A 23097-nucleotide genomic window follows, 5' to 3' on the forward strand; every position below is an offset into this window, starting at 1 on the left:
ACTAATGTAGTTCAGCACTGTGCAATGAGAGGACCATCGAGTACCAATAATATTTTTAATCACTGTAATGCCGTAGGGCGGCACAGTGGCGCAGCGGTAGAGTTGCTGCCTTAAGGTGCCAGAGATCCAGGTTCGATCCTGACTACCCGTGCTGTCTATACAGAGTTTGTATGTTCTCTCTGTGACTTGTGGGTTTCCTCCGGGTGCTCCAGTTTCCTCCCACACTCCAACTCCAGATTTGTAGGTTAACTGTGTTCAGTAAAATTGTAAATTGTCCGTAGTGTGTAGGATAGTTCTAATGTACGGGGTGATCGCTGGCCAGCGTGGACTTGGTGGGCCAAAGGGCCTGTTTCCGGGATATATCTCTAAAGTCCAAATAGACAGCATGAACATACAGCATAGATATCAAAGTTGTCCAAAAAATCAAATGATAAAATGTCAAAAGAAGAAAAGGTGATGTAGAGCCTTTGTAGTAAAATGAAATTATTCATCAAATGTCAGCTATTTGGACACTATAGGAACATCATAAAGTATGTAACATTTAATAAAATTCTGTATTGTTTTCAATACAAAAGAAAAGAGCAATCTATTACTTCTTACCCTTTAATCTGAGCAAAGCCAGTTGACAGTGTAGTTCCAAACAATGCTTTGAACTCCAAGAATTTACTGCCGTCTGTCAAACGACTCAGAACCTGTAAAATATTAATATCTTTAACATTCAATATTTAATTCCTCAAAAATTGAACTTAGTACAGCCAGAAGTACAAGGAACTGAGCATTAACTGTTCTAATATAAGAGCGAAAACCATACATTTCTTTTCAATCCTCAAATGCAGATGACATATTAGAAACATAGAAAATAGGTGCAGGAGTAGGCCAATCGGCCCTTCGAGCCATATGATCATGGCTGATCATCCAAAATCAGTACCCCGTTCCTGCTTTTTCCCCATATCCCTTGATTCCATTAGCACTAAGAGCAATATCTAACTCTCCCTTGAAAACATCCAGGGAATTCCATAGATTCGCAACTCTCTGGGTGAAAAAGTGTTTCCTCTTCTCAGTCCTAAATGGCCTACCCCTTATTCTTAAACTGGACTCCCCCAACATTGGGAACAATTTTCCTGCATCTATCCTGTCCAATCCCTTAAGAATTTTATATGTTACATTTAATTCCCTCGTCTAAATCATTAATATATATTGTAAATAACTGGGGTCCCAGCACTGAGCCGAGCGGCATCCCACTAGTCACTGCCTGCCATTCTGAAAAGGACCCGTTAATTCCTTTCATTAATAATAATTTCGTTAATATTCAAAGATGCTGCTCCTACTAGTGGCACACTGGCACAGCGATAGTTGCTGCTTATAGTGCCCGAATTCCGGGTTCAAGCTGACTAGAGTTTGTATGTTCTCCGTGTGATAACGTGGATTTTCTCCAGATATTCCAATATCCTCCCACATTCCAAAGATGTACTGGTAAGTTAAAGGTAGACACAAAATGTTGGAGTAACTCAGCGGGACAGGCAGCATCTCTGGAGAGAAAGAATGGGTGCCATTTTGGGTCGAGGCCCTTCTTCGGACTAATTGGCTTCTCTAAACAATCCCTAGTGCAAGATAGAACTAGTGTATGGGAAATCATGGTTGGCGCGGACACACTGGGCCGAAGGGCCTGTTTCCACGCTGTATCTCTGAAACTAAAAAAACTACTACTCTTTGAGGAAGAAAGTTCCAAAGACTCTCAATCCTCTAAAAAAAAATCAAAGTTCACTTTATCTCTTTCTTAAATGGGCAATTATTTCTACTTATTCAGTGACCTAATTTCTTGATTCTCCCAAGAACATGAAAGCAAGGTTTTCTTGCTACATGATAAAACTCTTCTGACAATCAGCAAAGAACTACACACCTTTCTCTTCCTAAAAAGGTGAAACTACTGACCCCTGCTGGATAATTGTAGATGATAGATTAGAATACGATTGGCAACAATTTTGACTGCATTATGAGGAATAAGGTTAGTTTCTGCAAGGCTGTGCTCAGTGGCTGTGTAAAATCCTCCTCCACAACTCTTGAATATAATCAGGGTTTATCTTCTTGTTATCTGTGAGCTGAAGAAGAACCCCTTGATGCCAAAGGATGAATAATATACCTTTTTGTTGTGGCCTTGTTTGTACACTTTACCACTTCCTTATCCTCCGGGTTTTAAGCAAAGGAGTATTAAAAACACGAAAGCAAATCTTTCCTTTGTTGTGAGTTTAGCATTTCATCCTCATTCTTCCTCACTTGTCGTGGTGAATTTAAAGCACACCCAAAGGCTTTCTCTAATAGACAAGTGGCAAGAATTGAAAGGAAAAAAGGCAGGGTTGTGTTTTATTTTCAGAAAGTTAATAAGATCTTAGGGGGGAAGAGGGTGGAAGAGGGGAGTGGAAGAGGAGGGTGGAAGAGGAGGGTGGAAGAGGAGGGTGGAAGAGGAGGGTGGAAGAGGAGGGTGGAAGAGGAGGGTGGAAGAGGAGGGAGCTCCGGCTTCTGACCTTCGGGTCGCCGCTCCATCCTTCCCCACCACCACTGACACCTCTTCCTTCCCCCTCATTTTTGGTGACATACTTCACCTTGGAAGCAACAGCAGGTGAGAAGGGAGAGAGCCCCACGGTAACCAAGGGGGCATACTGAAGGGCTGCAACGTGAGCCACAACAGCCATGTGAATCGGTATAGGTGGGTTCACTGGTGCAGACCAACAGCATCGGCACCTAGTTTTAAAGTGAAACAACACAAAGTGCAGGAGTAACTCTGCTGACTGAATCAGTCTGAGGAAGGGTCCTGATGTCGTCTATCCGTGTTCTCCAGATATCCTAACCCGCTGAATTACTCCAGCACTTTGTGTCCTTACGGTGGGTGAAGGAGGGCTCGCTACTGCACCTTGCAAGTCAGGAGTAACGTGTGAAGCCGGGACTCTAAACCGCCTTGGAGACAGTGCGAGCCGGCGATGGGTCGGCAGGTCATTCCATTCACATTCAGTATACATTTTATATTTGTTTTATTTATGTTTCTGGCATTCCATGGTGCTTTAGACACATGGGAGGGGTGTCATTAGCGGGCCAGGGATGTATTGTGGTTTTATTATTACGTGACCTCTGTTGGTCCAGAAAAACAGATAATCCAGAAAGGCTCTGGAACCGAGGATGCCGGAAAATTGGTGTACAATCTGTATATTGTTATCATGCCTAATTCTATCTTCATCATACATATTGACAATTAACAGAAGATGTCACAAAATACTTCTCAGAACCAGGGACTGCTGAATGTAAACATTCTCAGTCCAGGCTATGATACACAAATTGCTGATTCAACCTAGCTCAACTAATTACAAACCAAAGTTTGAACAGGGATCACTCTGGCGTTTATTTCATGGAAGATGCAAGTACTTATAACCTCCAACTGCTCAGGCACCTAAGAACTCACCAGTTTGATATCCAAGGTATATGCGTAATCTCTTGGAGCAAGACCATTTAGTTCTTCAGCTGCATAGAGAGGCTCTTCGAAGTCAGTTGGCATATTTGGTGGAAGTTCAAAATTTAAAGTGGCTATGATGTTCCTGGCACATTTGTATGCTTCTTCTTCTGTGGCTGCAAAATGATCAATGCAACCGCTAACCCTGAAAAGTAGAAAATTCTACTGTTGTATAATTTAAACAGCGAACTGTCGAAGGCTACTTAAATCCAAAATGTCCGCAAGAGAATACATCATGCATAGGGAAGAGAATGGATTGTGAAATAGAAATAGGTGGATTTTGACCCAAAATAACAACAATTTCTTCATTCCCCCATCTCCTTGTAGATATTACTCAACCCGCTGAGTTCCTCCAGCAATTTGTTTGTTGCTGCAGATTCCAGTATCTGCAGCCTCTTATGTCCTTACGCTCTCCGTCTGGTGATTTAGAAAAAAACACCACTGTTCAGCAATTCTCATGCAAGTCAGAGATTTAGTGAGTGACAAATGCTGGCTACTCCATATGTTTAGGCACACGAGTTTGCTATGCAGTGCCTCAATGAAGGTTTTACCAAAATACACATATTTTATACCTCCTATCTTACTCTTATTCTCCCATTCTGTTCCTGCTTCGTCAATTGCACAAGGATTGTTAATGATGACCTTGCCTTTTGAAACCCACAAATATACGTTTGTGCGAGAAGGATCATGTCCCACATCAGAATCTTGATCACAAAAACTCGGGCTGTCCACCAGAGCCACATCGGAGAAGTGTAACAATGTTTGAATGTGACATTAAAACGAGAACCCTGACTGCATCCTCAAGTGGATATAAAAATACACTACTGACATGCCTTTAAAAGGTAACATAGAAAAATTTCCCAGATCCTTGGCCAATATTTATCCCCCAATATATATATTAAAATACATTACCTAATTATTGTCACATTTATTTGTGAGCATTTGCTGTGTGGAAAATGTTGTAATTACATTAGTGACAATGCTTTACAAACTATTAAACCACAAAGTGCTTTGAAATGCCCCAAGGTTATAAAAGGTTATAAAAAACAATCCAACCTCCCTTCCATTGACTCCTTTTATATCTCACATTGCCTCGGCAAGGTCACCGTCATTATCAAGGATGGCCACTCTTTCTCCTCCCATTGAGCAAAAGATATAAAGGTGTGAAAATGCACACCTTCAGGTTCAGAGACAGTTTCTTCCCAGCTCTTATCAGGCAACTGAACCATCCTATCACAACGAGAGAACAGTCCTGAACTACTATCTACCTCATTGGAGACCCTCGGACTATCTTTGATTGGACATTACTGGCTTTATCGTGCACTAATGGTTATTCACGGTATTCCCTTTATCATGCATCTGTACACTGTGGAGGGCTTGATTGAAATCATGTATTGTCTTTCTGCTGACTGTTTAGTACGCGAGAAAAAAGCTTTTCACACTACCTCGGTAAACGTGACAATAAACTAAACTAACTAAACAACTGAAGTGGAAATTAAAATTCCTAATGCCAATATTTAAAAAATGCCTGCAAGCTCCTTAATAATTGTCCAATGTATACTCAAACAAATTATATGCACGCCGGACCCAGGTAAGGAACTAGTTCCATTTTTACAGACATCCGTAAATCTGAAAACATACAAAATCACTTGATATGGTAAACATACCTTCTTTGTATTGTAGTTAATGGCATCAAAGCATATAAGACTGATAACAAAGAACATTTACTAAAAGTGGAAAGGGAGAATCAGCTATTTATATTGTTCATATGTTTGTTTATCAAACCTTTGAATATAATAATATTATGGGAGTTGGGTGTCTATAATCTCCTGATGGCCTGTATTTGATACTTACTTTGCATGCAGAGTTGCTCCTCCCAGATCTTCTGGGCTAGAAACCTCCCCTGTTGCTGCTTTAACCAGTGGAGGTCCAGCAAGGAATATTGTCCCAATCTTATCCACCATTACTGTTTCATCTGCCATGGTTGGGATATATGCCCCACCAGCTGTGCACGAACCACAAACAACTGCCACCTGTAGAGAACACTGAGAAATTGAGGTGACTGCATTCAATGTACACTGCATTCATACGTTAATTTACTTTTTTTTTTTTAATTGATTCCTTTTCTAAAATGTACTTCCTTTCGACTTTTCCCGAAGGTACCGAAAATGCCTCTGGTCAGTAGTGGCTGCCTTTATTTTTCTATGAATAATTCCTATAAGACATAGTTGCAGTGTGCAAATTGGCTGCAACATTTCCTGCATTGAGTGATAATGCTTTAAAAGACTCCATTGAATGGAAAGTACTTTGAAGTCAATGTAGATATTGGCCGCTGCTTCGTAACTTCTTTGCACTATCACAAAAATAGCAATCTCATTCCAGATACATTCCAGAAATCTTGAAAACTACTATTGTGCTGCATTCCTATCCACCCAAATATAACACCAATAATTCAAATTGTCAAGATAAAAAAGCCAGAGGCGTACTTAAATTGCAAAAATAGTGGCCTAATGCCATGGTATCATTGACCTAAAGTTGTAATAAATTGACACAAGAATGAGAAGAGAAATGGGTAAAAGAAAATCATCCAGTGAATGGCAGGGTTCTGAAACTCAATGCCCGAAAAGATGGTAGCACTAGAAACTCATCACATTTTAAAAGTATTTTAAATGTATCTGGATGTTATCTGAAGATCCATGACCTTCAGGGTTACAGCCAAAGTACTGAAAGATAGGATTAGTCTGGGTATCTCTTTACAGCTGTTGCTTTCGGGAGAGAATGAAGGGATCTGAAATTAGTGATCCATTTCAATTGTAAATGTGGATTATAATATTCTTAACATTTCAGGCCATTGCAACTCGTCAAGCCTGCTCTGGGACAGAAAATCGATCTGGATTAAACTGGCAGGAAGATCTCCAACAGCCTTGAGGTACTCAGGAATATGATTATCTATGTGCCAAACAGGTGCGTGGACAATTGCCTCATCATCTTAGAGCAGAAGGCCTTTGACAGGACATATGTGATATGACTGTCATATGAGGAAAGATTGGAAAGGCTGGGCTTGTATTCACTGCAGTTTAGAAGGATGAGAGGGGATCTTATAGAGACATATAAAATTATAAAAGGACTGGACAAGCTAGATGCAGGAAAAATGTTCCCAATGTTGTGGGAGTCCAGAACCAGGGGCCACAGTCAGAATAAAGGGGAGGCCATTTAAAACTGAGGTGAGAAGAAACTTTTTCACCCAGAGAGTTGTGAATTTGTGGAATTATCTGCCACAGAAGGCAGTGGAGGCCAATTCACTGCATGAATTTAAAAGAGTTAGATAGATCTCTCGGGGCTCATGGAATCAAGGGTTATGGGGACAAGGCAGGCACAGGTTACTGATTGTGGATGATCAGCCATGATCAAATAAATGGCGGCGTTGGTTCGAAGGGCCAAACGGCCTCCTCCTGCACCTATTTTCAATGTTTCCCGTTTTCTATGACATCAAGCATTTGCAGATGGATGTGCTCTTTAAAATGCGCTTGGGGAGTCCACAATTGGATGTGACTGCTTTACAAAGCCATCAGTAGCGCACTCTATGCTAACAGTGGTAAATGGAAAGTTTCCCCGAGTGAATCCTGAGCCAAGGCCCCTTCTCGCCTCTTTTTTTCTGTATGTTGTGTCAAGTCTTTTGCTGAATAAGAATGGTGATAATCCCAAACAGTCAGGAAACTCGTGAAAACAATTTGTATATGCACAACAATGCCATGTTCCACTTGGAACCATGATCATCTGCAGATTGATAAGTATTTGCAATCAATTAAACTGGTCTCTTGAGCGGTCAATTGCAGTACCGAGGGCATGTTATTTCGCAAGCTCCTTTGCTCCTTTCACCATCAAGTCAGATCATATGAAGATGCTGGGATTATGGTTCAGGGGAGTTGATGCGTACAGCAAGAACTGCCAAGTGTAGCCCATACCCCACTTCTGTGCCACAGCAGTCATCTTGCATGTCATCTGGAAATTGGTCTATCCATGTACATGACAGGACATGAAGAGGACAGAATGAAAAATGAGTTACCTGAGGAATGCCTGTGGCAGACATTATCGCTTCATTATAAAATGTTCTACCACCATGATTCTTGTCAGGAAATATATCTGCCTGAGTAGGACATATACAGAACATCATTAACAAACATCATTAACAAACGTTGTCCCTCTCACCTTAAAGCTATGCCCTCTAGTATTTGTCTAGTATTTATCAGGTATCTTTTCAACCTTGTTACAGCCTTGTAAAGGCTTCTGACCATAATAAGCAATCCATATAGTACTCTACCTGAAGTGGCAAAAATGCTCCTCCGCTGTCCACCAAATATATACAAGGCAGTCTGTTTTGAGTTGCAATGTCCTGGGCTCTCAGCTGTTTCTTCACTGCAACTGGATAAACTGTCCCTCCTTTGACTGTTGCATCATTAGCAATGAATACACACCAAACTCCACTGACTTTACCTATTCCTACATGAAATATATATAACAAAGATGAATTAGCAGTTAAAAGAAAATTAACATATTTCCATATTGATGTTAATGCTAATTAACTGAACCATTTATAATGAGAACATTGTCTATACAGACAGAAGCTAAAATAGGCAAAGCATTTAATACTGGAGGCACAAGGAACTGCAGATTTTGAAATCTTGAGTAAAATATGAAGTGCTGGATAACTCAACAGGTCAAGCAGCATGTATGGAAGAAATGGACAGGTGTTGTTTTGGTTCAGGGATTTTCCTTTGTCTCCAGGTACAAATGCTGATGTGTGAATGTGTAATAAATGCTGAATTGTCATTCTAGCCCAGTATTCTGAACCAGTTTAATCTTGCAAAATATTCTCCAGAACAAGGTAACAGCTACATTTAATATAAAAACAGCCATTTTTGTTTTGTTTCAATTCAATACCAAGACAGAACCTAAAGAGTTAAGAAGTTTCGGACATACAATCACAATGAACCATTATATTGCAACTACTGAATTTGTAGTCTGTGTTTTAGTTTTTAGGTCAGCATCTTTTTTTAGTTTGACCTTCACGGAAATAACATCAGACCATTTTCATTTTGGCTTACTCATCACTCACACGGGGAATGAGAGTTTCTCTTAAGATCACCCTGATATGTCCAACTTATAAAGGACACTCAAGCATTAGTTCTTACAAAATAGTTAAGACTTTGCACTTTGGTCTCAGATGCAGTCCAACATGGTGGCTCTGCCCAACCCATTTGTTTATTACTTCATACACTCCTGATATACAGGAGTCTAAAAATATTTAGGAAGAATTTTGCGTTTCATCAATAGATTTTTACCATTCAGGAAATGAAAGGGTATCGAGATAGCGCAGGTATGTATAGTTGATTTAGAAGTGCGGCCATAATTTAAATAAATTGCAGAGCAAGGACAAGGAGCTTGAACAAAAAAGGATAGCTGCTGGAGGAACTCATCAGGTCAAGCAGCATCAATGAAGGCACACATGGATTATCCGTGTTTCAGGTCGAAACCTTTACTTTAGACTGAAAGAGTAGAGGGAAATTAGCTAAAAAAAGATGAAGGGGCAAGAGCTAGCAAGCAATAGGTAAATAACGTGAGATGCAGTTGCTTGATAGATAACAGTCAGGTTGAGGAGTGGAGAAAGTGACAAATGCTGGGAGGTGATAAATGGAGGAAAAAAGGTTGCACGTTCTGGGATCTAAAAGGAAAAGCGGTGAAGAAAATAATTATAAAAGGATTTGGTGACAAATGGGAACAACAGAAGGAATCAGAGGGATGAGCTGTGGTGCGAGGAAGGGTGGGAGGGGGGTTCCAGTGGGAGTAGCGTGTGGGTAAATGGCAGATGGTGTAGGTGGGGGGAGGTGGGAAAATAAACTGAAACAGCATCAAGGAGTTGTGTTGGCTAATTCTGTTTCTATTTTGTTTTATATTCTTTACCTCTGTTATCTTTCCTTTGATCAGTTACTTCATTTCAGGGCAATAATAAAGCAAGAGATTTCCTTGATCAGTACCATGGAATATGCTACACAATTCCTTGATGATCATGAAAAAGGAAAAAGACCACATTTGTTTTACATATAATTACAATACCCTTTCGATCTGCCCTGTCAGTATTTGTTTATTTCCAATTTCAATGGTGAATGCTGGCATCATTTGGGGACTAAATTTAAAATCATCAAGTCATCCTTCACGCAACCAAGTTAATGCATGTAGGGCTACAATCAAGAATCTAGAAAAGATTTTCATCAACTGTATGATAATTCAATTCCCACATTCCCTCTGGGCTCACTACACTCTTCATGCCAGAACTCCCAAATAATTTCAAATAATAATTGTATATTTAGTTTGGCTTAAATTGATTGAATAAAATGAAATATATCTGTGTATTATTCAAAGAAAACAATTTGCATCTAGGCAGCACCACCATTGTGAGAAACATCCCATGCATTCAGTTGAATCAGTGCAATCGGATAAATTTTAATGGATGAATATCATTTCTCAAAATATAACATAAATGGTGCACCATAAACACTAGAATTTTTGTAAATTGTAGAAATAAATTTTTGGAATGTTTAGAAAGAATATCAATTATTAAATGGTGGACAAAATAATGTTATCTTAAAATCCAGGAAAAATTGGATTATTAAGAGAGATATAAGACTAACATTTATAATGCTCCTTAATGAAAATTAGACCTAAACATTAATACCAGTTAAGCAGCCTGCAGCAGGAATATCTCCATATGGCATTCCCAGACCAGCAAAAGGAGACAGTTCCAATATCTCCCCTTTGTCCAGAAGCAACCGTAAACGATCTCGGACCAACAGTTTTTTATTCCTCTGGGTGTGCCTCAGAATCGCTCTTTCACCTCCACCTTTCTGCACCTGATCCATCAGTTCCAAATATCTGTTTCAGGAAGCACACTATTAATACATCATCTCTCGCATCAGAATATAAATGGAAAGGAAATTGTGGGGATGTGGAGCAGGAAAAAATGATTGGCCTGGGTTTTCAATCTAGATTTATGTTCACTTTGCAGTAAAAAATGTTTAATATCAGGGAGGCTAATATCCCCACAGTTAAATAATTTGTCAACTATCACTATTGAAATAACTAAGCAAATAATATATATTTTTAAGTTTTAGAGTCCTTCAGACGTACATAGAAATGAATCCTGGAAAAGCAAACATAAGAGACGAAAATACATAAATAAAAATAGGGATAGAACTATAAAATATTACAACAACTATTCAGGATTAGTTGTTACAAATTAAGCTTTGTGGGTCACCCAACAGGTATGATTTGCCACCAAACAATACAATGGGACAGATGAGGAGATTTCACATTTGGTTGACATTTGTCCTCAGTTAGTTAATCATAACCCAACTTATCACAGTAGTGACTTATATGAGTGAAGCGAGATCCAGTAAAAAAGTTGCTGCTCCACTTCATCGCCCGGACTCTTATAATTCCAGTCATCTTGGAGTATTTTCCATAACAGCATAGAAAGTATATTGGTAAAGCAAGGGCTATATTTATATAAAGATTTAATTGTCATACAGTAAGTCCACATAAAATTTAAAGCAGATATCATGTGAGAATTAAGAGTGTGAATACAACTGTTGCAGAACCACTTTGTGTTTAATGTTGAAAGAGGATTTATTTTTTTGTTGCATAGAATTGATATTTATTTAAAACTAGACTGACGTAGACCCGTTGGGTCCAAATCTCTCCTGCAGTCCGAGCAACCCTCCCGCAAGTGACGGTCCTGCGGGCCCAGCAACCCGTGGACTCATTGCCGGGCGGGGAGTGTCCCCCGGGGGCTTGGCTATATATTCTTACATTATTATATTTAAAGTATTATTATTATATCATAATTATTTTTATTATTACCCTGGAGGTGTGTGTGTGTGTGTGTGTGGGTGTGTGGTTGTAGTCTGGTAATGGTCTGGGGCGCTGGGGCCGGGCGGCAGCGTGGACTACACCCCCCCCGGCGGGCAGCGCGGCTCCTCACCCCCCCCCGCCCCCCAATTGCCCGCCACTCCCGTCATTCGGGCGGATCCCACCCTCCTCCGAGCTCCCAACTACGCATTGGGTCCAACCCTCTCCCGATTGCCATTCCCGCCCTGCAGTTCCTCTCTTCCCCCCCCCCCCCCTCATCCACTCAATCCCCCCTCAACCCCCCTTAAAACTCCCCCGTGGCTGGTGCGGGCGAGGGGAGAGAGGAAAAGGGAGGGAGCCACTCACCGCCCCCCCGATTGGCCACCACTCCCATCACTCGGACGGGTCCCGCCCCCTCTGAGCTCCCAACTGCGCACGCGCGGACCTTCTCCCATTGTGACATCAAAAACGGAGGCAGGCGCGGGCGGCTGACGGCCAGGGAAATGGAAAAGTGACCAATGTATAGTCAGCATATCCAACAAATCATCCTCCAACATTTCCATCACCTCCAACGGGACTCCACTACTGGCCACATCTTCCCATCCCCTCCCCTTTCTGCGTTACGCAGAGACCGTTCTCTCCGTAACTCCCTGGTCCACTCGTCCCTTCCCACCCAAACCACCACCTCCCCCAGCACTTTCCCCTGCAACCGCAGGAGATGCAACACCTGTCCCTTTACCTCCCCCCTCAACTCCATCCAAGGACCCAAAGAGTCTTTCCAGGTGAGACAGAGGTTCACCTGCACCTCCTCCAACCTCAACTATTGTATCCGCTGCTCTAGATGTCAACTTCTTTACATCGGTGAAACCAAACGCAGGCTCGGCGACCGTTTCGCTCAGTCCGCCTTAACCAACCTGACCTCCCGGTGGCTGAGCACTTCAACTCCCCCTCCCACTCCCAGTCTGACCTTTCTGTCATGGGCCTCTTCCAGTGCCATAGTGAGGCCCACCGGAAATTGGAGGAACAGCACCTCATATTTCGCTTGGGCAGCTTGCAGCCCAACGGTATGAACATTGACTTCTCCAACTTTAGATAGTTCCTCTGTCCCTCTCTTCCCCTCCCCCTTCCTAGTTCTCCCTCTATCTTCCTGTCTCCACCTATATCCTTCCTTTGTCCCGCCCCCCTGACATCAGTCTGAAGAAGGGTCTCGACCCGAAACGTCACCCATTCCTTCTCTCCTGAGATGCTGCCTGACCTGCTGAGTTACTCCAGCATTTTGTGAATAAATACTTTCGATTTGTACCAGCATCTGCAGTTATTTTCCTACACTACCTGGAACGGCACGGTGGCGCAGCGGTAGAGTTGCTGCCTTACAGCGAATGCAGCGCCGGAGACTCAGGTTCGATCCTGACTACGGGAGCCGTCTGTACGGAGTTTGTACATTCTCCCCGTGACCTGCGTGGGTTTTCTCCGAGATCTTCGGTTTCCTCCCACACTCCAAAGACGTACAGGTATGTAGGTTAATTGGCTGGGCAAATGTAAAAAAATAAAATAAAAATTGTCCCTAGTGGGTGTAGGATAGTGTTGGTGTGCGGGAATCGCTGGGCGGCGCGAACCCAGTGGGCCTGTTCAGCGCTGTATCTCTAAATCTAAAAAAAAAAATCTGAATAATCATAATCATAATTTATTAGCCATGTTTTGCAACATACAAGGAATTTGGTTTGCCATACAAAAAACAAGACACACAACCACATCAAAAATTGCCATAAACATCCACCAGGGCGGCTCCTCCACATTCCGCACTGCGATGGAAGGTTATAAAGTCTTACCTTATTTGCAAAAAGTGCTAGACATTACCAAGTCCATCACGGGTGCTGTCATCCCCACCAATAAAGGGATCTATCAGAATGGCAGCCAGCATCATCAAGGATCCACACCACCCTGGCCATACTCTCATCTCACTGCTGCCTTTCGGAAGAAGGTATAGAAGCCTGAAAACTGACGTCCAGGTTCAAGAACAGCTTCTTCCCAACAATCATTCCGCTATTAAACATTACAAAACCAACTAATCTGCAAACTACGAACTGTCTTGGTTGTCATCGGGGATTGATTTGTTTTGCATTATTATTTTTTATTTATATTTATTTGACTTTATTTGGTTTATTATCTTATCTATTTACTATGTTTACAGACCTGTTATACTGCTGCAAGTAAGAATTTCACTGTTCTGTTTTGGCACATGTGACAATTAAACACTCTTGACTCCTTTTCCTTTACATTTTGTCCAATTAGGACAAATAAATATTATATTCAAGTGGAAGTTTATGCATATCAATGTCCCAAGTAGTGTTATTTATCTTGCATAACACTCCTGACTTTATTCATTCTTAGACAGCCTCAGGTGAGCAAAAGGAGAAATGCTAGTTTTATGTTACATCCAAAATTTATATAACTTGCATTTATTTATTATGTTTCTGCAGTATCTGTTACTCAAGAAGTGTAATGGACTTTACATAGCGTGACACACAATAGATGCATATTAGACTTGAAGGGGAAACTGTGAGAAAAGCTGCACAGGCTTAGGCATTCTTTTTAATCCAGTTTTCTCTCTCCACAGACGCTGTCAGATTTGCTGAGTATTTTAGCATCTTTTGTTTTTATGTCAGATTCCTGCATCTTCAGTTATTTACTTTCAAATCATTTCACTACAGCAGAATTTAAACTGTGAAGATCAGAAGTAATAAGGCTTACTTTGTTTGCTCTCAGCAAGAAATATAAAACTAAATGGAGGCACGCAACTTTTGCCCTAGTTGTGATAAGCTAACTTGGTGTTCTTATTAACAGTTTCAATAAAAACCCTATTTAATAAAACATTGCCTTACCTTTTACTGTGGATCATACTGTTTTGTAAATTAGATTCAAAAACATGTTGGTGAATTGGCTGAAGTTTCCCATTTAAAACTGGATAGTCTTTTGTAAGATAAGTTCTTACCAAACTATTGAACATCAAATTGTGAGGGAAGCAAAGTATCTTCATACACAGAATAGTTTTCCCAAGAATGCGTACTTTAAGGCTAGTGTTGGTTGTCCATAATCTTCTCACATCAGCAGCATACTTGGGTTGTCCTCTTTTGTTACTGTTGCACGATTTCTGTTGCATTTTCAGATATTCTTTAAACACAAAGCTGGAATTTAGCCTTAATCTTGAAACAAATCGACCTGTAACCCACCTGGACCTACCAACAAATAGAAACAAATTATAAAATAGATTTTTTTAAATTCAATAATGAAATTACACCTTTTCAAGAAATTGATACATTAGAATTACAATTATATATTTGAGGCTTGCTACATTTCTAATGCTTATATTTCTTTGGTCATTGTCTTCACTTTTGTTTCACTTTAATTCATTAACCTGACTAGTTTTTATGGTCTCTACCAGAGGATGGACCATCGTTTAGATATAATAAGAAATTAGCACAATTAACAAATGCCAAAAAAGTATTTTCCATCATTCAGCACAGACATTGTGGGTCAAAGGGCTGTTCCTATACTGTACTGTCCTATATAATGCTGGCCTTCGGAAAACAAATACATTTTTAATAATAAGGGAATGAAGAAATATGGCGATAGTGTAGAAAAGCAGCACGAGGTAGAAGATCAGCCATTATCCTTTAAATGACAGAGCAGGTACAAGGGACCCATTTTTATTTCTTATGTTTATGTTCTAGACTAACTAAATACACAGGAATATGTTCTGATAGAAAAACTTACAGGTTTAAACTGGGTTACTATTTCAGTCAAAATTTTAAATCTATATTGCATGATTGCTCTGTGAATGCATAAACTATTAAAAGTATTAGATAACTATAAATATTTCTGCAGAGTCTGTCATTAAACTCAGCCCAGCGTTCTTGGATTTAATTTAATTTGACCATTTAATCGGTGAGGGTAATTCCACATTGTAATTAATCTGCAATGAATTGTCAATGGTAAGAAGGGTGAAAGGATGGTCAATGACAAAAATTACTGGTGCTGGTGCAGGATTCCCAAAAAGATAATTTGAGAGGGCTAGAATACAAAAACAGGAATGTAATGCCGAGGCTTTATAAGGCAATGATCAGACCACATTTTTAGTATTGGCGGCAGTTTTGGGCCCCACATATGTAGAAGGATATGCTGGCGTTGGAGAGGGTCTAGAGGAGGTTTACGAGAATGATCCCAGGAATGATTGGGTTAACATATAATGACTGTTTGAAGGCACTAGGCCTTTACTCGCTGGAGTTTAGAAGGTTGAGGAGGGACCTCATTGAAACTTACTGAATAGTGAAAGGCCTGGATAGAGTGAAAGTGGAGAGGATGTTGCCACCAGTGGGAGGGTATAACCAGAGGCTATGGCCTCTGAATAAAAGGAAGTGCCTTTAGAAAGGTGATGAGAAGGAATTTATTTGGTCAGAAGGGCGGCACGGTAGCGCAGCGGTAGAGTTGCTGCTTTACAGCGAATGCAGCGCCGGAGACTCAGGTTCGATCCTGACTACGGGTGCTGCACTGTAAGGAGTTTGTACGTTCTCCCCGTGACCTGCGTGGGTTTTCTCCGAGATCTTCGGTTTCCTCCCACACTCCAAAGACGTACAGGTATGTAGGTTAATTGGCCGGGTAAATGTAAAAATTGTCCCTAGTGGGTGTAGGATAGTGTTAATGTGCGGGGATCGCTGGGCGGCACGGACTTGGAGGGCCGAAAAGGCCTGTTTCCGGCTGTATATATATGATATGATATGATAAGATGGTGAATCTGTGGAATTCATTGACACAGACAGCTGTTAAGGCCGTCAATTGATATTTTTAAGGTGGAGATTGGAAGATTCTTGATTAGTAAGGGCATCAAGGGTTATGGGGAGCTGGTGGAAGAATGGGGTTGAGAGGGAAAAATAGACCTGGCACGGGACACTTTGTAACTTTGTTGGCGCCCTTTATGTGGCAACTTTTTGCATACCTTGGGTATGTAAAACAAAGAATTTCACTGTGACTTGTCACATGTGACAATAAAGTATTAATTAATTCATTCATTCCCTAGACCCTGCCTAATAATGTTGTAATCTATTTTATCCTAACTTACTACTTTACCCCAAGGGAAGCTTCCTTATTCAACTATCTGAAAGTATGCATTCAAAAACTTATTTCTACACAGCATGTTACAATGATCCCAGCTACATTGTTTACAATTAGTAGTGGAGGTAGATTCAACAAAATTTAATATAGAATTGTATAAATACAAGGTGTTTTGGTAAAAAAAATGGGAGTCCAAGTAATTTGGAGATATTTCTTCTTGTGGGAGAAACTGGAATTTGGAATCATCATTTAAAAATAAGGGAAATTAACCCAGAGATAAGGCAAACTTTGTTATCATCGGGTCATCATTTTCGAGTTCTTGAATGTTGTTAAGACAGACGAGTGAAGGATTACAGCAAACAGTAGGCAATGCAGGGTTGAGCAGAATCAGAGTCGCCATGGCAGAGCAGTTTATTAGTCTGATAAGTTTACTCCCCCTCATTCATATCACGATGAACACTGCAATCAATATAAAGATCATCGTGCAAGAATGATTATATACATTTTGGGATGGACTCCCCCGGGGGAGTGAAGAAATTTCAGCAAAAAGAATCCCACTCGGGAAACAAAACTGCCAAACAATTCAAATGTTTTTTTTAACATTGTACATAACAGATGTTTCAAACTCCCGTTCACAGTCAGATAGGAGAGCAGGCCAACTAACTGAGCGGGGGAAAAGAGGAACCCGTGACTCAATATGCAAGTGTAGAATCTAATGTAAACATTTGAGTGCCAATATTAAGTTTACCCAACGTAAATTTTAATCTCCGCCGGCGGTGCATATATTTCTCGAACAATCCACCGTTGCAAAGGAATGGCAAAGAGCGTGTTTGGCTTTACACTCCATTAGACCGCTCTGCCTGGTCTCCCGAGTACCAGGCGCCGGGGCCGGAGCCACAAGTCTTCAGTAACGCGGGGACCAGGCCCTCGCCACTTACGCTGCCAATTCGCCGATCATGTCGGCCACCCTCCAGTAGGTTCCCGTCGTCCCGCCCGCCGACCGGAAACCGGCCTGTGCGCAAACCCGAGCGACGTCGAGCCCGCCCGCCCGCCGGGGCCGGGCCTGAGCCAAGGCCAAGGCCAGGGTGGAACAGCAGAACTGCCCCCAGATCAATGGCTTTCGCCCATTCCTCCCACTCAGCTAAAAATATAAGCAAGACGTTATCAAATTACTGACACGGTGGCAATGAATGGTTCAACATTGGTGCGTAATTACATTGTAAACCAAGAGGAGGCTGTTCGGCTCAGGGTCCCGGCAGACCACTCCTATTTATTTACATTCCCCTTATTTCCATGTACCTCTGCAATCACATATGCTCATCAACACCCCTTAGATTATTTCGCCCATTAGTGCACACCAAGGAATAATTTACAGTGAAGATAGATACAAAAAGCTGGAGTAACTCAGCGGGACAGTCAGCATCTCTGGAGAAAAGGAATAGGTGGCGTTTCGGGTTGAGACCCTTTTTCAGATTAATAATTTACAGTATCGACTAACACTTAACTTGTCAGTTATGTCAAGGGTAGTTAGGGAGACATGCCATTGAAAAAAGTAATTGCATAGAAACAGGCCCTTCGACCCACCTTGTCCATGCTGACCAAGTTGGCATACTGAGCTCAGGGTTGCCAACTGTCCCATATTAGCCAGGACATCCCGTATTTTAGGCTAAATTAGTTTGTCCCGTACGGGACTGCCCTTGTCCCATATTCGTAGGGTTGCCAACTTCCTCACTCCCAAATAAGGGACAAAGGGTGATGTCACCGCCCCGCACCCCACATGACCACCCAGCTAGCAGCCACATGCTCCCACTCCACCAATGGCGGCCACCTGGTCCGTGCGGCCCAAGACTATCAAAATGTCGGAAACTTAAGAGTGTCAGGACCTAAACTGGTGGGACCTACAGCGTCCGGGCCTACAGCGCCTCCCCGAGCCCTTGTCCCGTATTCGGCCCAGGGGGCCCAGACACTGTAGGCCGGGGGGCCGCTGTAAGCCCGGACAGTGTAGGCTAACGGAGTGTGTTCGGGGAGCTGGGCCGAGTGTGTTCGCCTAACGGAGGTTGCGCAGCAACTCGCCTCCCGGCCCAGGTGGCGGTCATTGGTGGAGCGGGAGCAAGTGGCCGCTGGCTGGGTGAGGTCACGTGGTGCGTGGGGCAGTGACGTCACCATGTCCTGCATTTGGGAGTGAGGAAGTTAGTTACCCAAACTGGGCTAGTCCTATTTTCCAGCATGTGTTCCATAGGCCTCTCAACATATCTACCCGAAAATACCCATGGGCACAAATGTGCGCATGCCAGGAGAGGATGTCGGTTCGCTGGTTAATCCACACGTCCAAGGGAAGGTGATGGCTGGAGGATCGCAACAGCCTGGGGCTTACCTGGAATGGGATCCTCTCAACAACTAAAGCGCAGGCTGGACTTTGAAAAAGGTGCCAAAATATAGTGCCTCTTGCATACAGGCTCAGTGGACTATTTCTGTACAATTTTGCTAATTCGAGCTGTGCTTAGTTATGGCAATACTGGACTGTGAGAAAATAATTTCACTGAGGAGAGGACTTGGAGGACAGCGAATACAAATATGCTAGGCAGATTAAGATCAAGAAAGCGGTGGTGCTGAGGCTCTTGAAGAGCATTAAGGTGGGTACGTCCCCAGGACCTAATGGGATCTATCCCAGGTTATTGAGGGAGGCAAAAGAGGAGATTGCGGGGGCCTTGACAAGAATCTTTGTTTCTTCTCTAGCTGCAGGCGAGGTCCTGGAGGATGGAGTGGCTAATATTGTTCCTTTGCTGAAGGGAAGTAGAAAGCATCCAGGAACCTATAGGCTAGTGAGCATAAGTGGTACAATGGTGCCGCGGTAGAGTTGCTGTCTAACAGCTACAAATCACCCTTCCACCATCAACCTCTGTTTCCTTCCATGAAGCCAATTCTCTATCCATCGGCTAGCTCTCCCTGGATCCCATGCGAACTAACGTTCCAGAGGAGCCTAACAGGCTTAACCTTGTCAAATATCTTGTTGAAGTCCATATAAACAATATCTAGGGCTTTGTCCTCATCAACCATTTTGGTTACATCTTCAAAAAACTCAACCAAATTCATAAGACACAATCTCCCATAAACTAAACCATGCTGACTATCCCTCATCAACACCTGCCTATCCAAATGCATATATATCTTATCCCTCAGAATGCTGTCCAGTAATTTACCTATCACAGATATTAGGTTCACTGGTTTACTGGTCCCAGGCTTTTCCTTGCAACTGTTCTTAAATAGAGCCAAACGTTAGCCACCTATTTGTCACATATGCAACTGCACAGTGAAAGCCCTTTTGCATATATTACACATGCAGGCACCACCATGTTTTTGCACCATTATTCAAAGTCCGGTTGTCCTGTGTGACCGATGTACTGGAACAGTAACCGCGAACTGATATCCCTCTCCTTGTATGGTCACCTTTGTGTCCCGGGGGCGCCTTCTGCAACGACCCTGAAAGCGCTGGAGGCATTAACCTGGTTTACCCTACTACCTTGCTCCTCACACCCTACGTCTCCAGCTCCCTCTCTGTCCGCATTTAATGAGCATTCGGGCGGGTTCCTGGTCTTTGTTACACTAAAGACACAAAATACCCTTGTTGCTGTTCAACTCAAACTTCTTTGCCACTATGATCTTTAGAGGGCGCTATTTGTTAATTTTCTAAGTACAGGTTCTCACCCGAATTACAGCTGGATTTTCTGTTCATGTGTAACCCAGTTTTCAAATTAGAAATACAGCAGTGAACTGAGTTCCCATATGTCAGCAGATGACTGCAGAGATGGATTGTTCCAAAAGAAAAGTCTAGAGAAGCACATTTTGACATTCTTAATAATAAAGTTGATATTAACAAATAATATCATTATTAATCTCACTTGGGCTAATAATGAACATTTTTTGAAAAAATTTACTGCAAGGTTTGGAGAGATTTGGGACAAATACAGGCAGGTGGCACTAGTGTAGATGGGGCATCTAGGTTTGCATTGGCAAGTTGGGCCAAAGGGCCTGTTTCTCTGCTGGAAAACTCTATGACTATGAATATATAACTTTAACATAAATTGAGTGATGCCTGAATTGCTAAATATGCTTATTAAGGAACAGATGAAGTTCTCTCTTTCTAATTTTTCTGAAAAAGTGTATTTGATTCAAATGATAAATCTGTTTCTCTTCCTCGTGATGCTACCTAAGCAGTTGAGCATTTCCAGCATTTTCTCTTACTGTTCTTTAAAGTTTGAGGTTTGTTTTCTGGTGATGCTGAATTGCCTAATTTCAACTGGACACTTGTTTGAACAGCGTGAGCCTCTTTGTCAATGATCAGGGTGAGAATAACTTCTGATTTTTAAGGACAGCCGACTTTATTGCCATATGTTCACAAGTTCACAAGTTATAGGTGTAGAATTAGGCCATTCGGTCCATCAAGTCCACTCCGCCATTCAATCATGGCTGATCTCTGCCTCCCAATTCAATTTTCCTGCTTTCTCCCCATAACCATTGACACTCGTTCTAATCAAGAACTTGTCTACCTCTGCCTAAAAATATCCACTTACTTGGCCTCCACAGCCCTCTGTGGCAATGAGTTCAACAGATTAACTACCCTCTAAAGAAGTTTCTTCTCACCTTTCTAAAGGAATGCCCTTTAACTCTGAGGCTATGACCTCTGGTCCAAGACTCTCCTACCAGTGGAAACCTCCTTTCCACATCAACTCTATCTATGCCTTTCATTATTCTATAAATTTCAATGAGGTCCCCCCTCAACCTTCTAAACAGCTAGTAGAGGCCCAGTGCTGTCAAACACTCATTATATGCTAACCCAAGCATTCCTGGATTCATTTTTGTAAACCTCCTCTGGACCCTCTCCGGAGCCAGCACATCCTTCCTCAGACATGGGGCCCAAATTTGCTCAAAGCACTCCAAATACGGCCCGACCAGCACCCAGAGAGCCTCAGCATTGCATCTCTGTTTTTGTATTCCAGTCCTCTATATATAAATGCTAGCATTGAATTTGCTTTCCTTACAACTGATTCGACTTGCAAATTAACTTTTTGGGAGTCCTGCACCAGCACTCCCAAGTCCCTTTGCACCTCCGAATTCTGGATCCTCTTTCAATTTAGAAAATAATCTACGGCTTTATTTTTTATTACCAAAATGCATGACTCCGCACTTTGCTGTACTAAATTTTATCTGCCACTTCTCTGCCCATTCTCCTAACCTGTCCAATTCCTTTTGCAGAGTCCTTGCTTCCTGTATACTGCCTGTGCCTCCACGTGTCTTAGCATCATCTCCAATTTCGCCACAAAGCCTTCAATCCCTTTATTCAAATCATTTATATGTGAAAAACTTGTTTGCAGCAGCAGCTCAGGCACATAGACTCAGCCAACATACAAAATGATAAAAAACTACACATAAATTCTATTAGATAATGAAAAGAAGCTGTACAATAAACAAGACATAAGTGCAAAATACCAAATTAGAAAATATGTGCACAGTAATGTAGGAAATGGTCGGTAGTGTTAGACAATAGACAATAGACAATAGGTGCAGGAGTAGGCCATTCAGCCCTTCGAGCCAGCACCGCCATTCAATGCGATCATGGCTGATCACTCTCAATCAGTACCCCGTTCCTGCCTTCTCCCCATATCCCCTCACTCCGCTATCCTTAAGAGCTCTATCCAGCTCTCTCTTGAAAGCATCCAACGAACTGGCCTCCACTGCCTTCTGAGGCAGAGAATTCCACACCTTCACCACTCTCTGACTGAAAAAGTTCTTCCTCATCTCCGTTCTAAATGGCCTACCCCTTATTCTTAAACTGTGGCCCCTTGTTCTGGACTCCCCCAACATTGGGAACATGTTTCCTGCCTCTAATGTGTCCAATCCCCTAATTATCTTATATGTTTCAATAAGATCCCCCCTCATCCTTCTAAATTCCAGTGTATACAAGCCCAATCGCTCCAGCCTTTCAACATACGACAGTCCCGCCATTCCGGGAATTAACCTAGTGAACCTACGCTGCACGCCCTCCATAGCAAGAATATCCTTCCTCAAATTTGGAGACCAAAACTGCACACAGTACTCCAGGTGCGGTCTCACCAGGGCCCGGTACAACTGTAGAAGGACCTCTTTGCTCCTATACTCAACTCCTCTTGTTATGAAGGCCAACATTCCATTGGCTTTCTTCACTGCCTGCTGTACCTGCATGCTTCCTTTCATTGACTGATGCACTAGGACACCCAGATCTCGTTGAACTCCCCCTCGTCCTAACTTGACACCATTCAGATAATAATCTGCCTTTCTATTCTTACTTCCAAAGTGAATAACCTCACACTTATCTACATTAAACTGCATCTGCCATGTATCCGCCCACTCACACAACCTGTCCAAGTCACCCTGCAGCCTTATTGCATCTTCCTCACAATTCACACTACCCCCCAGCTTAGTATCATCTGCAAATTTGCTAATGGTACTTTTAATCCCTTCGTCTAAGTCATTAATGTATATCGTAAATAGCTGGGGTCCCAGCACCGAACCTTGCGGTACCCCACTGGTCACTGCCTGCCATTCCG

At 42.2% G+C, this 23097-nt stretch overlaps 1 protein-coding gene across 2 annotated transcripts in view; it reads right to left on the reverse strand.

Moving 5' to 3' along the window:
- The window catches only part of LOC144597787 (biotin-dependent 3-methylcrotonyl-coenzyme A carboxylase beta1 subunit), a 32107-nt gene extending 14487 nt beyond the window's left edge, over positions 1 to 17620 (reverse strand). The window contains exons 1-8 of one of the 2 annotated variants that reach the window (XM_078407376.1): positions 17452 to 17620; positions 14287 to 14640; positions 10233 to 10429; positions 7821 to 7999; positions 7566 to 7646; positions 5354 to 5532; positions 3452 to 3644; positions 601 to 692 (exon numbers count right to left, since the gene is read on the reverse strand). In XM_078407376.1, the coding sequence (XP_078263502.1) occupies positions 601 to 692; positions 3452 to 3644; positions 5354 to 5532; positions 7566 to 7646; positions 7821 to 7999; positions 10233 to 10429; positions 14287 to 14640; positions 17452 to 17471 (1295 nt within the window). In that variant the 5' untranslated portion in view covers positions 17472 to 17620. The other variant, XM_078407377.1, reaches the window with a different exon arrangement.
- Between the last annotated feature and the right edge of the window lie 5477 nt (positions 17621 to 23097).

This window comes from Rhinoraja longicauda, chromosome 11 (assembly GCF_053455715.1).
Source record: "Rhinoraja longicauda isolate Sanriku21f chromosome 11, sRhiLon1.1, whole genome shotgun sequence".
NCBI lineage: Eukaryota > Metazoa > Chordata > Chondrichthyes > Rajiformes > Arhynchobatidae > Rhinoraja > Rhinoraja longicauda.